This window comes from Theropithecus gelada, chromosome 6 (assembly GCF_003255815.1).
Source record: "Theropithecus gelada isolate Dixy chromosome 6, Tgel_1.0, whole genome shotgun sequence".
NCBI lineage: Eukaryota > Metazoa > Chordata > Mammalia > Primates > Cercopithecidae > Theropithecus > Theropithecus gelada.
In genome coordinates, this window is record NC_037673.1 from 51,891,628 (window position 1) to 51,907,248 (window position 15,621).

A 15,621-nucleotide genomic window follows, 5' to 3' on the forward strand; every position below is an offset into this window, starting at 1 on the left:
CATTTTGAAATTCCTACTACTTTGCCTGCTGTGACTTTATTTTGTAAAACCATCCTGACTAGTTTAAACAATTTAATCGCTTTCAGCATGATGAGATTATTTCTTGTAACGTATCTGTTTCCATTGTAAAATAATGATAACACAGCTGCCTTTGGGGCACAGCACTGTATCACAGTACTGTATCTGAGATGTTCAAATATAAATGGAAGTGTTCCATTATAAGGCCTCCCATCCTCAATTGATCATTTTTCCTTCTTTATTCAACAGTATTTCTTTATTTCCTTCCCTTTCCTTCCCTTCCCTTCCTTTCCCTTCCCTTCCCTTCCCTTCCTTCCTCCACCTTTCCTCTGGTCTTTATCACCTGGTCCTTCTCTGGTATTTTTCCCTTAACTTGGCCTACATATTTACCCCAGTTTTCTCCCTAAAACACCAGTAGGCTCACATAGTCCTCACCTTCCTCTGTACAAGGCCAGGGTACCCACAAGCCTGGAGCTGAAAACCTTCCTTTGGCAGTCATTACTGTTGAAAGAATTTCCACATGTGCAAATCTTTTAGGACAAGTATTGCAGACAATGCAAGTGATCTGTCTTGAGTCCAGCGACATCACAGGGACCACCCCATGTGGGATTTTCCTCATCCTGCCCATAACATTTGAACTCAGTTGAAATGAACATCAAAGGCTTCTCTAAAGAAGAAAAGAAAAAGAAGAGGAGTCATAAAAGGGCAGAGTAAGGCCTGGAGACAAAGTTGAGATAGGGACAGTGTATGACCAGGCAGACAGCACCAGCAGTGCTGGGATATCCCTATTTGCCAAGTCCTCAAGGTATTTTCCTATGATTACTCTGTATACCAGGATCCTGCAGTCAACGCAATTCTCATCCATTCCAGTCATTTCATAGCTGACTTGGAGAGGAGTAAAGGAAAAGGAAGTTGCCATACTATTGTGTGATTTAACTCAATAATAACAGTTTAGAAAACGTGTCTTCATATTTATGAAAGGAAGATTTAACATGCAAAATATATTCTGATTTAAAGTTGAGGTAGAGGAAGACAAAACAAATTTCCCTCAATCTCACCTTTGCCACCACCATCATTCCACCAAGGGGAGGCCTTAGAGCAGCCCTCTGAAGTTTTTACATTTAAGTTGCTTAGGAAAAGGCCGTGTTCCATGTGTCCCAACCCATGTTACAGCCCCAGCTCTGGGTTGAGGGGTACTTTGCTTTCCTTGCCAACTGCCCTTAAGCTCATTCATTTTAAGGACCTCGTGGGAGGGATGACTGTAATCTGAGGTGGGATTTACATTTTCTTGAGAACTTTGAACTTAATATCATTATATAGCACCCCAATATCCTTCCCAAGCCCAATTTTCAAAGCTGCCATAGTTTCACTATGGGTGTTAGTAGATTCATTTACCAAATTAGCCAAGCCATTACTGGACAGAAGTCAAGGACCGGAGGATGGTGGGCTACAAGGGAGGGACCCAGGGAAATTCTGCCAAATCCTAATGTAAAGTACCAAGGGCTGGGGATGGTTGGACAGCCTGGGAAACCTTGATGTTGAGAACATTTTTCAAAGGAATGTAAAAGGGAATAAATGGGAAGGGCTTGAAACAAATCTGCTTTGCACTTATGTCTACAGAGCAGTGTTTCTCAGACTGCCTGTGGGAGAGACCAGCATGTTTGGAGTTTTCGTTTGTTAATTTGTTTGTTTTCAGTTTCAGCCCATTGTGAACTGATACGTTTATACAATACAAATAAATAGAAAAAAAAGTAATTAAATAAAAAACAAAGGCATACAAAATACACACCCAATTTTTATTATATTGGAAAAACTATATTTCATTAATAAAATAAATTAATACAGTGACATGTTAAGTAGCTGTTACAGTTTCTAAACTCTGGCTCTCAATTTCTGTCCCCATCTTGCTGCAAATCAGTAAGAAACAGGTTCGGAGACTGGCACAGGTCTGCGGGTCATGCTTTGATTGACATGGCTCTAGGGGGTGTGGCTTATAAATCTGACGGAGCAGGTGTCTGGGCTGTTGAAGAAAGGCAGTCCAAGGGGTAGAACCACACGAGGCCTTTGGAGCGGCGGAACAGCTGTTCTGTAAGGGTATCCTGAAACACAGGAGAGGCAGAAACAACATCTCTAAGAGCAGCAAGAAAGACAGCTAAACACAGCAAAGGAGAACCACAAGGCCACGACGTGTGAAGGCCAGCCCTGCTCTGAGCACGGCCTTGCACTTGCTCGGTCCGGTACAGCTGCTGTAAAGCCATCCAAAGCAAACACGGCCCTCCCTGCAGCAGACTCAACAGAACGAAAACCAACACCCAGAAATAAATTAGATCACCGAGCTCATCATGTTACACAGCCCACTGTTCTCAAATCCAGGATCTTGAATATAATAACAAATGATACTATTAACTGGCTAATTGGTCTGAAGCCAAAACCAAATAACTCATTGCTATTAACCAACATGATTCTCAGAATTTTCCAAGTCAGCTACAAGAAAGAGTTATGAGACCCTTCCCAACTGAACTAAATCTCACCCATGTCTAATTGCACGCAGTGTATATGGCTAAACCCTTTTTCTCTTCTGCACAGCCAGCTTGTCTCTCAGAGCATCTAAGCCCCCAGGGACTTCTCAAAAGAGGCAGGCATGTAGTCAGGTTGAAAGGAACATGGAGCTGGGAGCCAGCACGTAGGCGCTTAAGGGCCACCTACTAACTCGGTAATCTCAAGCAAGTCCCTGCATTTCCGTTTCTTTATCCATAAAACAAGACTAAGGACAACCACTTCCCTGGAAATACAGCTAAAAACGTTCAGTAATTTGTACAATGCTATGTGGACTGTAGTCCTTACTCCTCAGAAATAAGCAGCTGAGAGATGTTTGTAACCATTCCCATTTCCCCCACCACACACACACACACACATACACACACACACACACAAAGCTTTGTCCTTTACAATTTATTTCTTCCTTAGAGTTCAGATGACTTCTACCTGTCACACACCATCTTCCTTATGATCCCAGCATCACTGGGATGTAGCAGGGAACAGACGCCATCCTGTCCGCCTTCCAATGTGGAACAGTGGCACACAGTAAAGCCATCCAGGGCACATCAACAGTGACAAAAATGACTTGAAAATTCACAGGGACATTCGAGTGGGAGTAATAAGTTTGGTTTATTAAGCTTGTGGTTTTTCTTAACCTGGCTCCTCCTTATCTCACCTTCTGCTCTCTCTGGCAGGAAGTCACTGCTCTGCATTGGTTTTGTTCATTCCGTTTAATATGTAGAAGGCTTTACTGTTGCTACATCCCTGTACAAGGGAAGCAGGCTTTTTATAAAATTGTGTGTTCTGGCAGGGTACTCATTCACATGCAAGTTAACATACAGGGAGGTCAGGCAGGTGATCTGGTCTAGGTCATAAGCTGTGTTGCCTTGGGCAAATTACTCAGCCTCTTGGAACTTATTTCTTCCATTGTAACATAAATATAATAGTTGTCCTGCTTTCCTCAAAGACATAGAAATGAAACCATAAATGATCACCTAAAAAGAATTTTGGAAACAACTTAAGGCATTTTACTTATATATTAAGTTATAATGTATAATATATAATATTAATTATTATTATTCCTACTTTCTGTGCTAGAAAACAATGTGATAGGAATCTCTTGCAATATGCTGAGCATAAAAGCTCTGGATTTTAATTCTCCTTTCTAAAATGAATGGAAGACAGAATGCATACATCTTAAAAGAAAGATCTGCTGATGTAATGCAAATGTTGATCAGTATTTCTAGGAAGTGGTTGGCAATCTGGTGCGTGATCTATTTGTATTCATTTTATATTTACACTGCTGATCAGTGTCTGGTACAAACAGAATCTTGTAGAATCTTGAGTCTAATACCTTTTGTATTGAAGGCCTGGCAATGCATTGTCATCTGCTCTGGGGAGAAGTACAAAATGCAGTTCTTTATTTTTAAAAGACATTATTATTAAGTCCCTGGAAAAGCATACAGCCATTTTCAATTAAAAATGAGTAAAAGAGAGACTCTGAATCAAAAATAGTTGCCAATGCTCACCTTTAATAACATTATGAAATCTCACAAAAATGTAACTAAAATTTAACCAAATTTGGGCAAACTTAGAAAAACGACATGAGTAGGGATGTTTGCTGCAAAACATTTGGCTTTCTCTAGATGATGCTCAGGCTTTAGCTAAGCCACATTGTGAGGTAACCATATCTATGTTCAAATGAAAAAGAGAGAAGAATGAAATACGATAGGCACCATTTTGTGCCAGGAAAAATAGTAAGTATTGCTTGAGAGCAATGGACATCTTTGAACTCTGTCTGAAACTTCATTACATTCTTACTGCATGGATATTTTTCATTTATAAATATTATATACATATATAGTATAAATTTTATTTATAACATAAGTACTCTGATACAGATATTACAGATGGTATCCCCAGATAGGAGTTCTTTATGGCCCACATACCTCTCCCAAAAAAGTGCTAAAAGCAATTAGCTGGGCGTGATGGTGGGCACAGGTAGTCAGTCCCATCTACTCGGGAGGCTGAGGCAGGAGAATAGCGTGAACCCGGGAGGCAGAGCCTGCAGTGAGCCGAGATCGCGCCACTGCACTCCAGCCTGGGTGACAGAGGGAGACTGCATCTCAAAACAATACAAAACAAAAAAGTGCTAAAAGCACAGACCTGAAAGTCCCCAAACTGATACATAACGTTTACACCTAGGTGTGAAAACAATCTTACCCCTAGAGCACTCGTGGTGAGAAAGTCAAAACTTGCAAGAACCAAACGCAGTCTTCAGAATCTTCTTCCTTCATCACACAATCAAAGCATTTCATCTGGGCTTCTTAAATCTAAGTCTTTAAAATGACTAAGTTTTCTTCCTTTTCTCTGTTTTTCCTAATAGCTGGGGCTTATATGACTCCTGTGTGTAAGTATCTCCTATATCTACATGTAAACTTTAAATGAATTTCTACTGACCATATTGTTATATTATAGATGAAAATTATTTTCACAATCATTCCTATCTTTCTGAACTGTAATGTATTATACAAATTTTTCATCAGTAAAATTATTGTAGCTTTTAGGTAGGGTTATTGTTGTTCTTTAAGCTTTGAAAATAATATAGTGCCTGTCATTGGAAGAATTACATGAAACAGTCTGTTTAGATCTTTTGTGTGAAATCTTTTGGTCTACTTTTGTAGGTTTCAATATGGAAATTATTGGAGGGAAAGAAGTGTCACCTCACTCCAGGCCATTTATGGCCTCCATCCAGTATGGCGGACATCACGTTTGTGGAGGTGTTCTGATTGATCCACAGTGGGTGCTGACAGCGGCCCACTGCCAATATCCGTAAGTCCGCCACACTTTTCCAGGCATGTGTTTTTTCTGCAACGTATTATAGCTATAAGAGAAGCTTACCTCTCCTGAGTGAGAATTTGACCTACAATTAGTTTCTGTGGTCACTGACCAACTGGTGGCGTTTACTTACCTTCTTCCACATCCATGCTTTCTGGCCTGGGTTTTCCTTTTCAGAGAGAACTGAGCTGCTTTTCCCAGGCAAGATGTTAGACAAATTCAAGTCCTCTGTATAATGCAGGGAACACAGTAACGGTAATATTTGAAGCAACAGTATTCTTGACCTTGTTAGATCCACTGCTCAAGAGGAAATCAGACAACCAGAGCTTGCTCTGTGCTCTGAGCTTCCCCATTTTACAAAGGGGTAATAATAATATCATACCTGCTTTGTGGGGTTTGAGAATAGTATCTGTTTCTGTTAAGTATTTTAGCATGCTTGGCACATTTAGTAAGCACAAAAAAATTGCAGCTATTATCATTAGTATTATACACATGAGAAGCCTACTTTGCCACTCCTAACAGTAGCTACTCACCACTTACAACTTTCCTAGGTGGAAAAAAAAAAAAAAACAAGTTATTGATGACTTCTAAAAAGAGAAAGATAATGAGAGATTTATTTTCTCGGATACTTAGAATGAAAGCTTTTCTGAAGACAGAGTAAAACCTCCCAAAGTCCATTTTGGCGTAGGATTCTCTTACTTCAGCTAATAAAGCACAAAACCCCTCTTGGGATGCTGCAACCATCACAAAAGGAAATGCCAGTAGAAAACTAATTTGGTGTTTGTTGTTTTGTTTGTTTGCTTGGGGTTTTTGGTTTTGTTTTTTGTTTGTGTGTATGTTTCCTTATGTTTCTTGCCTAATAAGCTGAAATGGAGCCTTCTCCTTTTCTTTCACTTAAAGATCTCTCTTAGCTGTCATGGTTTGCTCTCCAGGCATTGTCTATATCTAAACAGAACAACTCAATTGATTTACTTTTCCATGCTTTGGGGGTTTTGTCTGATTGCCCCATTTAAATGGAACTGTTTGATCACAAATTGAAGTTTTGAAGCCTGCAGACAGGGAGACCTTCTGCTATCTCTAAATAGCAACCCACTGATTTCCAATTTAATATGGTTACTTCATTTACATGGGGTTCTTGCCCTCATAGAAATCACACTCTCATCCCCATCACTTCTCTCTTCTCCAGGGCACTTGCCCCCGCGAGATGAGAGAGACAGAGTGGGGAACTGTCAGTAAATGTTCATTTAATGCAAAATATGCACATCTTCAAATATGCTCATGATACACATTCAAATGGTCTATAACCTCCCCAGACAGAGAGCTTGACTTTTAAATGTTCAACAAACATTGGATGGAAAGAAAGAAATACGTTTAAAGATCTTTCTTTCTTTCTTTCTTTCTTTGACTAGGCCTGAAACATGGTGTATGAAAAAGTGTTTCACTAGCCATAAAGTGTTATAGGAAGTTAAATAATATTACTAAGTTGAATTTTAAATTTTGTCAAGTGGATTTGAGTCACGAGAAGTGGATTCCCAAACTGGGGAAAGAGATTATAAAAAAAACAATGGAGAGAGGTCTTAGAGGTTGTTTTTTTTTTTTTTTTCTTTTTTTTTTTTCTTAAAACAAACTATTGCTAAATATCATTTTAAATGGCTGGGGTATAAAGAACTCCAAAATATGTAGAACGCGTTTCCTCTACAGGACACTTGGGTGTAAAAAGTAGGCAGATCGGTGGTTGGAAAAATATTAAGCTTTATGAAATTCAAAATATTTACGAAATAGCTCAATGGTGGCTTCCCACAAATGTACTCCCCAGTATCCTGTGGGAATAGTTTGCCCCAAGCCTCTCTCTCAGCAAAATTGTGAAGAAGGTCAAACCTGGGAGTGATCCCTTCTCACCAGCCATCCACACAGCTCCTCCCTCAGTATCCTGGCCCCTTTATTAGTTGCCATGTCAAATATAAAAGGAAATTGATTAAAATGTCCTGTACAAACTTATTTTCATCATTTTAACGTACCAGAAGCAAAACTCTCACCAGCTGTTATACCCTGTTCTCCTGATTCTCTCCCAGACCCCCTCACAGAGCACTTCCCCCTGCCCCAACCTGCCTAGCAAGGTGTTAGATGGGAACCTTCCACAGCCCCTTCCACACGGCCTCACTCCATCTCAAATGCTCAAGGCTCCTGAAACAAAATGGTTCAATGTTCAGGCTCTAGATTCAAGCCAAATGAGCTTTAATCCTGCCTGGATTTGCCTCCTGGAGGCAAAGGTCCTCAAGTTTATTCGCTTACCTGAACCTCAATTTCTTCATCTCTAAAATGGAGATTATCATAATACCTATCTCACCACGCTGTTGTTAGGTTTAAATGAGGGAAGCTTTGTAAAATGCTTAACACAGAACACAAAGAACTTAATAGATGTTATCGAGTACTGTTATACAATTATCTGTGCCTTTCATGGTAATAACCAAGGAACTAATCTGATGTTGACGAGATAAGACTGGGAAGACCTCCCTGTCTGACAGCCAAGTTCTTCTCCCTCTCTCTTAGGCAAGAGAAATCTCCAAGACATAGGCACCCTGCCTTTGCTGCCAGACCTCAAGGGGTGGGTCTAAACAGAAACACTGCTAAGCGTCCAGGCAGGCTGGCAGAGAAAAGAAGAGGCTTCAAGGGGGTTGGCACGGGGTTCAAAGAGGGATTGAGGAAAGAGCACTGGACTGGGAGTCACCAAAAGCCAAATTTGGATCCTGATTCCCCTATTTATGAGGTGTGTCACCTTGGACCAGTCAGAGAACAATATTTTACTGGTAATGAATACACAGCCCATCAGCTTTACCAGCCCTGAGAAAGGTTGTTGTTAGGCTCAGTTGAGACAATGTTTACAGATATCTTCAGCAGACCTACTATAAGCCCCACTGTAGTTCTGCTCCATATATGATTCTCTTCCAGGAAAGTTCAGGGTGGGACTCAGGAAACCACATTTTAAGCCAATACCTCCAGGTGATTCTGAAGCAAGTCTGAAGACTGCACTTGGGGAAACACTGTATTGTGCAACTCAAAAACACTGGTATTATCACTTCTCCTTTGTGTGAATTCAGACTTCAGTTTAGCTAAGGAGGTGGGATCCTAGAACTCAAGTAATTCCAGGTATCCCGTGGGCAGAAAACTTGACCTCAGTAGCACAGATTACAGTTGAAGGATATCTAGAAATTGAAAGTTCAGAAGGAATAATGGTCTGCTTGGGTTGTTTTTGGTCTTAACACATCCCAGTGGAGACAAAAATAACCAAAACATTTCAAAGGCAATAACTCGCCGAGGAAATTAGTAAAAGATGAAAAAAAAACAGACATTTTTTCAGCACCCCTCCCTTAGTGAAAATCCACCTTCCATACCTCTCATTTGTACTTCACGGCCTTCTTTGTGTGAGTCATTTAGGCACGTGCCCACCTTTCTGTTAGAGCATTCATCCTGAAGATTTTTGTCACCCTTCTCCTACAAAGTTTTGGGTTTAGTGGGTATGTTGAATTTGAATTCAAATTCAAATCAATCCTAGGAAATCCAGTCCACATCCTATGAGAAATTTCCACCCCATCCTGATTTTGCAATAGGCAAACTTTTCAACAAATAGAGCTGGAATTCCCAAAATAAATAAAAATAACCTCTTTTGGTACAAACCAAAAAGTGGTCATTCCAGGCGGTCACAGCTCTGCCATATTCCAGGCGGTCACAGCTCTGCCATAAGCAAACCCACTCCACCACAGGCATTTGCTCATTTTCCAAATCTGAAACAATCATGTCTTCCTTTTTTTTGTATGTTTCTGTGCTCTTTGTAACTTTTATGAATCTTTATTAACCTGTATGCATGAGTATGTGTGTTTTTACTGCAATCTACTTTGGTAGCTTTTTCAAGTACAAAAGAAATAGTTACACATAAACAAATACAATTAAAAGATCTGAGGTGGGCTTCATAAAGACAGACACTGTAATGGAATATATCTGTAGTATACAAATGGCTCTACGGTACTGCCAAAATCTCTAAAAATTATTTCTACTTTATCACTGCTGTAAATGTAATTTTATCCAACAAAGAGTAAATCTGGTCAATTGTGGCACTGTTGTAACACTGGTACTAGAACTGTGTATGACCAGAGATGTAAAAAACAAACCTGCCGAGCACAGAGACTCACACTTGTAATCCCAGCACTTTGGGAGGCTGAGGCCAGTAGATCACCTGAGGTCAGGAGATCGAGACCATCCTGGCCAACATGGCGAAACCCTGTCTTTACTAAAACTACAAGAATTAGCCAGGCGTGGTGGCACACACCTGTAGTCCCAGCCTCTTGAGAGGCTGAGGCAGGAGAATCGCTTGATCTGGGAGGCAGAGATTGCTGTGAGCCGAGATCATGCCACTGAACTCCAGCCTGGGTAACAGAACAAGACTCCGTCTCAAAAAAAAAGGTCAAAAAAAAGCCAAAAAACAAATCTATTTCTTCACCTGACTCACCAGTTCGTACCCTATAAATCTCCCTGATGGAATGACTACTAACTTTAAAGTATCTTCATTTCAAATTAGCACTATTTTCTTCCCTTGAGGAAAGTTTTCCTTTCTTGTCCAAATCTTTGTTCTAATTGAGGGGACAGGACAAATTGACATATCTGACTGCCATGTAATGGGCCTTACTTCCCCACATTGACCTGAGATGAGGTCTAGGCATGTGGGTGAGCAAGTGTAGGGTGGGGGTCTTCGTGGTGTTTGCTTGTTTGTTTGTTTGTTTGTTTTTAAGAGATGGGGCCTTGTTCTGTCATCTAGGCTGTGACACTTCAGCCTCCAGCTCCTGGGCTCAGGCAATCCCTCCTGCTTCAGCGTCTCAAACAGCTGGGACTATAGGCATGCACCACCGTGCCCAATATGCACCACTGTGCCCCTTAATATTTTTTTAGAGATTGGGGTGTCACTATGTTGCCCAGGCTGCTCTCAAACTCCTGGCCTCAAATGATCCTCCCACCTCAGTCTCCCCAGTGGCTGGGATTACAGGCGTGAGCCACTGCACCTGGCTACCTTAATTATTAAAACACCTAATGTTGGGAAGATAAAAACGTTCTGGGGTTCTGGAGATGATAGTGGTGGATGAATAACAATATACATGTCCTTCATACCACCAAACTGTACATTTAAGAATGGTTAAAAAGGTAAATTTTGTTATGTATATTTTACCACAATAAAAAAATTTTAATGGTAGTTGGTGTAAATCTCAAACAACAAACTCATGAAATATAATTTCCTTTATTTTTACATAAATGAACACAATTTTGTTTTAAACTTGATCTAAGTCAATTAGGATTTCACTCCTTTTCCTTCCCCAGTTGGATACAAGTTCTGATATTCTTTTGCAATTCCAGGGAATTGGTTTGGGATGGGATTAAGGGCAAGTCATTTGGCCCTTAATATCAATTCATGCTGGGGTCCTCTAAGACCTTTGTCACTCCACCTAATCTTAAGCAGTTTACCTTGGAGATAGCCCTTGTTTCTCTATGTATATAACCCTCTCCACCATCACTACTCCCCACTGGGGGATTTGGGAATCATTCTGCTGCTTTCATTCTCTTTGCTTTTTTTAGGTTTACCAAAGGCCAGTCTCCCACTGTGGTTTTAGGAGCACACTCTCTCTCAAAGAATGAGGCCTCCAAACAAACATTGGAGATTAAAAAATTTATACCATTCCCAAGATTTACATCAGATCCTCAATCAAATGATATTATGCTGGTTAAGGTAGGTAGCAGCATTGCCTTCCGTCTATTTTGTCAACATTTTTATACAGGGTGGCTCAATTAGTTAATCACCTGCACAAAAGCATTTTGTTAGCACCCACCCCATGTTTGAGGTGATTATGATCTATTTTATAAGGGCCCATGTTATTCCATATACTGCCTTGAAAGAAACAAGAATTTATCACAAATGTATCAGGGCTGCGTTTATACAAGGAAAAGCAACTCTGATACTCACATATGTAGGAGGGGAACATCTTACAAAGCCCAAGGATCCACACTGAAAGCTTTTCTCCCAAATGCTTTTCTCATTAGCAAGTAAAAAATACAACAGTTGTTTATACAACAGAGCCAACCAAGTGACTTCAGAGGCTCAGCAGCGAGTTACAACTTAGTCTAGACCACACTTAGTCTAGTCCAAACTTGGTCTAGACCATACTCAAGGGTCCTATCCAGCAGGAAGCAGCCCAGCCCTCAAAGTCATGACCTATGGATGTTATTCCACACAAAACCATCCAGTGCAGGGCAAAGGCCAGTTTGCTCGAGACTGGACAAAATTCCTGCTGTCTATAAGCTCCCTCCCCAAGCCTCAGTGAGCTCCTCGGGGAGTAGAGAGCATGGTCAGAAAAGCAACAACCACAAATGCAGCTGCAGGCCACCACCAAAGTAGATTCCAGAACAGGGACGCCTGCCTAAGACGGAGACCACACATACAACGCACAGGCTAGCATCAGAATACTACTGGGAAAGAAATAATTCAATCTTTTATCAATCTGTCAGCTTCAAACAGCCGCAAAACTCAATAAACATGTCAAGCTGCTCCACGTAAGATCCAAAAACTATCTTAGATCTGGAACCAAATGCGAGGTTACTGGCTGGGGAGCCACCGACCCAGATTTCTTAAGACCTTCTGATACCCTGCGAGAAGTCACTGTTACTGTCCTAAGTCGAAAACTTTGCAACAGCCAAAGTTACTACAATCGCGACCCTTTTATCACCAAAGACATGGTCTGTGCAGGAGATGCCAAAGGCCAGAAGGATTCCTGTAAGGTAAGAATCTCTCTTTTAAACAGGCATCTCGGAGCGCTGTACAGTAGCCAAGCTTCCATTGCTCACTGACACTGAGGAGGAGGGAGGGGCATAGAGAATACAAAACCACAATTCTAAACACTTTCTCTCCATTCCTGCACAGCATTCTCTATTCTTTTTCATCTACCAATGTGAATGGATTGTAAAAACTTCCCCAATGCTTCATAAGCACCCACTAAATGTTTGTTAATCAGGATAATAGACTATATCTGACAACTCTTACAGGCTTCCTATGAGAGGTGTTATCCTCCTTAGAAAGTCTACCAACCCTGAAGTCACTAGTGGTGATTAGAAGATAACTTATTTAAAGAACCACCTTGCGGATTAATCAATAAGGAGGTCTTATAAGACTCAAATGCAAAAAGCTCAAATATACAGTATGTGTTTCATAAGTAATGCTGACTGACTGTCTTCATCTGTTTGGGCTGCCACCACAAAATACCATAAACTCGGTGGCTTATAAATAACAGAACTTTATTGTGTTCAAGATCAAGATCAAGGCACTAGCACATTTGGTGTCTGGGGAGGGCCTACTTTCTGGTTCATAAACGGCTTCTTTTCACTCTAATCTCACATGGTAGATGGGGTGAGGCGTCTCTCTTAGGCCTCTTTAATAAGGGAACTAATCTCATTTATGAAGCCTTCACCTCCATGACCTAATCACCTCCCAAAGGCCCCACCTCCTAATACCCTCACCTTGCCCCACCTCCTAATACCCTCACCTTGGGAGTGAGGATTGCAACATATGAATTCGGAGGAATCAAACATTCAGACCATACTGCTGACTAACAAAAAGAAACAAAAGGCCGGGCACAGTGGCTCACACCTGTAATCCCAGCACTTTGGGAGGCCAAGGTGGGTGGATCTCTTGAACTCAGGAGTTTGAGACCAGCCTGGGCAACATGGTGAAAACCTGTCTCTACAAAAAATACAAAAATTAGCCGGGCATGGTGGCATACGCCTGTAGTCCCACCTACTCAGGAGGCTGAGGTGGGAGGATCACCTGAGCCCAGGAGGTTGAGGCTGAAGTGAGCCGAGATCTTGCCACTGCATTCCAGCCTGTGTGACAAAATGAGATCCTGTCTTAAAAGAAAAAAAGGAACAAGAGTCATTATATTTTTCAAAATCTTTTGTTTACTGAGATGGTAAAGAAAAAAAATAGGTGTTCATGTTTATATGAACTATACTAATATATAGTACAAATGAATTACTAATTTTTTAAAAAATTAGAATACAGTATTCATTTCATACTATATTAAGTATTATTGAGGAAGAGGATATGATGACTTCAAATGTCTTTTGCATCTGCAGTACCCAAGACCATCACCCTCCTAAACATCTGTTATCATGGTTGACCAAAGTACAAGGCACTGCAGTTTGCAATGTGAACATTAGCAAAGAGAAAGGCTGGTCTTCAAAGAAGCCAGCTCTTCATTAAAAGACCATGCCATCCCCTCTATAGCTCTTTCCCTTCACTTGATAGAATTTAGTTACATGTTTTGCTGTTAGAGTGAGTCTTCAAAAATCATCTCATTCACTAAGTATTTACTAAGTGTGGTACATATACATAGCACTATGTCCAACCATATGAGGATGCAAAAAAATAAATAAGTAACAGAGAACATATAATTCCTGCCATCAAGACATTTACTACAATACATTGCTCTTTTCTGCTACTCTCAATAGCAATTTGATTTTAGGTCTATGAGCATCAAAATGAAATATACAACTTTAAAAGATTATTTTATTTCAATGGATTATTTAAAACCTTATCCATTCTTTAATAAATAGTCAATAGTCATTGATTCCCAGATGAAAGTAGACATAGATAGGGACAAAACAGAGACAAGGACATGGACACCGAGACAGAGGCAGAGGCATAGTCATAGTCATAGTTAGAGACATAAACAGAGAAGCAAGTAGGCAGAAACATAGTCCTAGACAGAGAGAGGCATATAGAGAACCTATAACGAGTAAAAGGCAGTGTCAGACACTCTCCAGGACATAAAGAAAGCAACGACCCAGATAATACTCCTTTGAACAATCAACAGTTGGTGCTTAAAAAAAAAAATTCCAACAGCTTCTCACCACATATTTTCCCTTTTTCTTCTTTCCAGGGTGATTCAGGGGGCCCCTTGATTTGTAAAGGTGTCTTCCATGCCATAGTCTCTGGAGGTCATGAATGTGGTGTTGCCAAAAAGCCTGGAATCTACACCCTGCTAAACAAGAAATACCAGACTTGGATCAAAAGCAACCTTGCCCCACCTCATACAAATTAAGTTACAAATGATTTTCTTGGATGCACTTGCTTCTTTTTTCCTAATATGCTCACAGGTTAGAGTTGGATGTAAGTAAAGCAGAACACAAGATGGGGTCCATTTTTGTACTTGTAAGTCATTTTATTAAGGAATCAAGTTCTTTTTCTCTTGTATCACTGATGTATTTCTACCATGCTGGTTTTATTCTAAATAAAATTTAGAAGACTCTCTGTTTGTCTTTTATCACATGAAGTAATATCTACCCCCATTCCACCCACACTCCCCAAAGGGCAATAAGTTCACTGAACAAAACAGTAATGGTACCACCTTCAACCAGGTGTGACTTCTGCTGGATCATCCTAAGTTGTTGGGTTGTTTTCATTGTTGTGATAACATTAAACATGAGATAGGCCCTTTCAACAAATGTTTAAGGGTGCGATACATTATTGTTAACTATAGGCATGATCTTGCAGTGCAGATCTCTAGAACTGCTTCATCTCCTATAAATTAAACTTCATGCCAGTTGAATAGCAGCTCCCTATTTCCCCACCACTCCCATCCTCTGGCAACCCGATTCTACTCTAAGCTTCTATGAGTTTGTATTTTTTAAATATAAATCATAAATATAAATATCCCAATTCAAGCAAGCAGCTTATACAAATGTTTGGACAGTATTTTTTATTTATATATGTCATATTTTGTTCTAGAAAGGACTTAAAGCAATGTACAAAAACACCTGCAACAAAACAAAATGCAGAATTAAAAACAAATTGATGAAAGTATTGGGACAATGGGGAAATGAGAGTAAGAAAGAGAAGATGAAGGCTAAGTAGTCACATGGTACTGATAGTGCCACAAGTTTCTTTCTATACATTTGCTAGAAGGATTCACATTTGACTGTATGCTTTGGCCAATGCAAGAAAGAGCAACACAATCAATTATAAGAATTACAGTGTCCAGGAAATAAAAATAAATTGTTTACCGAGAAGTAGGACCGCTGGTACTGGAACTAAAACTAGAGAGAACTTTTTTCCACGGTCCTTCTTTTCCAAAAAAAGGACACTGTGACGGCCTGGCATGGTGGCTAACACCTGTAATCCTAGCATTTTGGGAG

General features: G+C 40.3%; 1 protein-coding gene across 1 annotated transcript; it reads left to right on the forward strand.

Annotated features, from left to right (window-relative positions):
• Positions 1 to 4,830: 4,830 nt before the first annotated feature.
• Positions 4,831 to 15,168, forward strand: GZMK (granzyme K). Its single transcript, XM_025388464.1, has 5 exons — positions 4,831 to 4,966; positions 5,241 to 5,388; positions 11,014 to 11,164; positions 11,941 to 12,210; positions 14,367 to 15,168. Exons 1-5 carry the CDS (start codon positions 4,903 to 4,905, stop codon positions 14,526 to 14,528), a joined length of 795 nt encoding a protein of 264 aa, XP_025244249.1. The 5' UTR covers positions 4,831 to 4,902; the 3' UTR covers positions 14,529 to 15,168.
• The last annotated feature ends 453 nt before the right edge of the window (positions 15,169 to 15,621 follow it).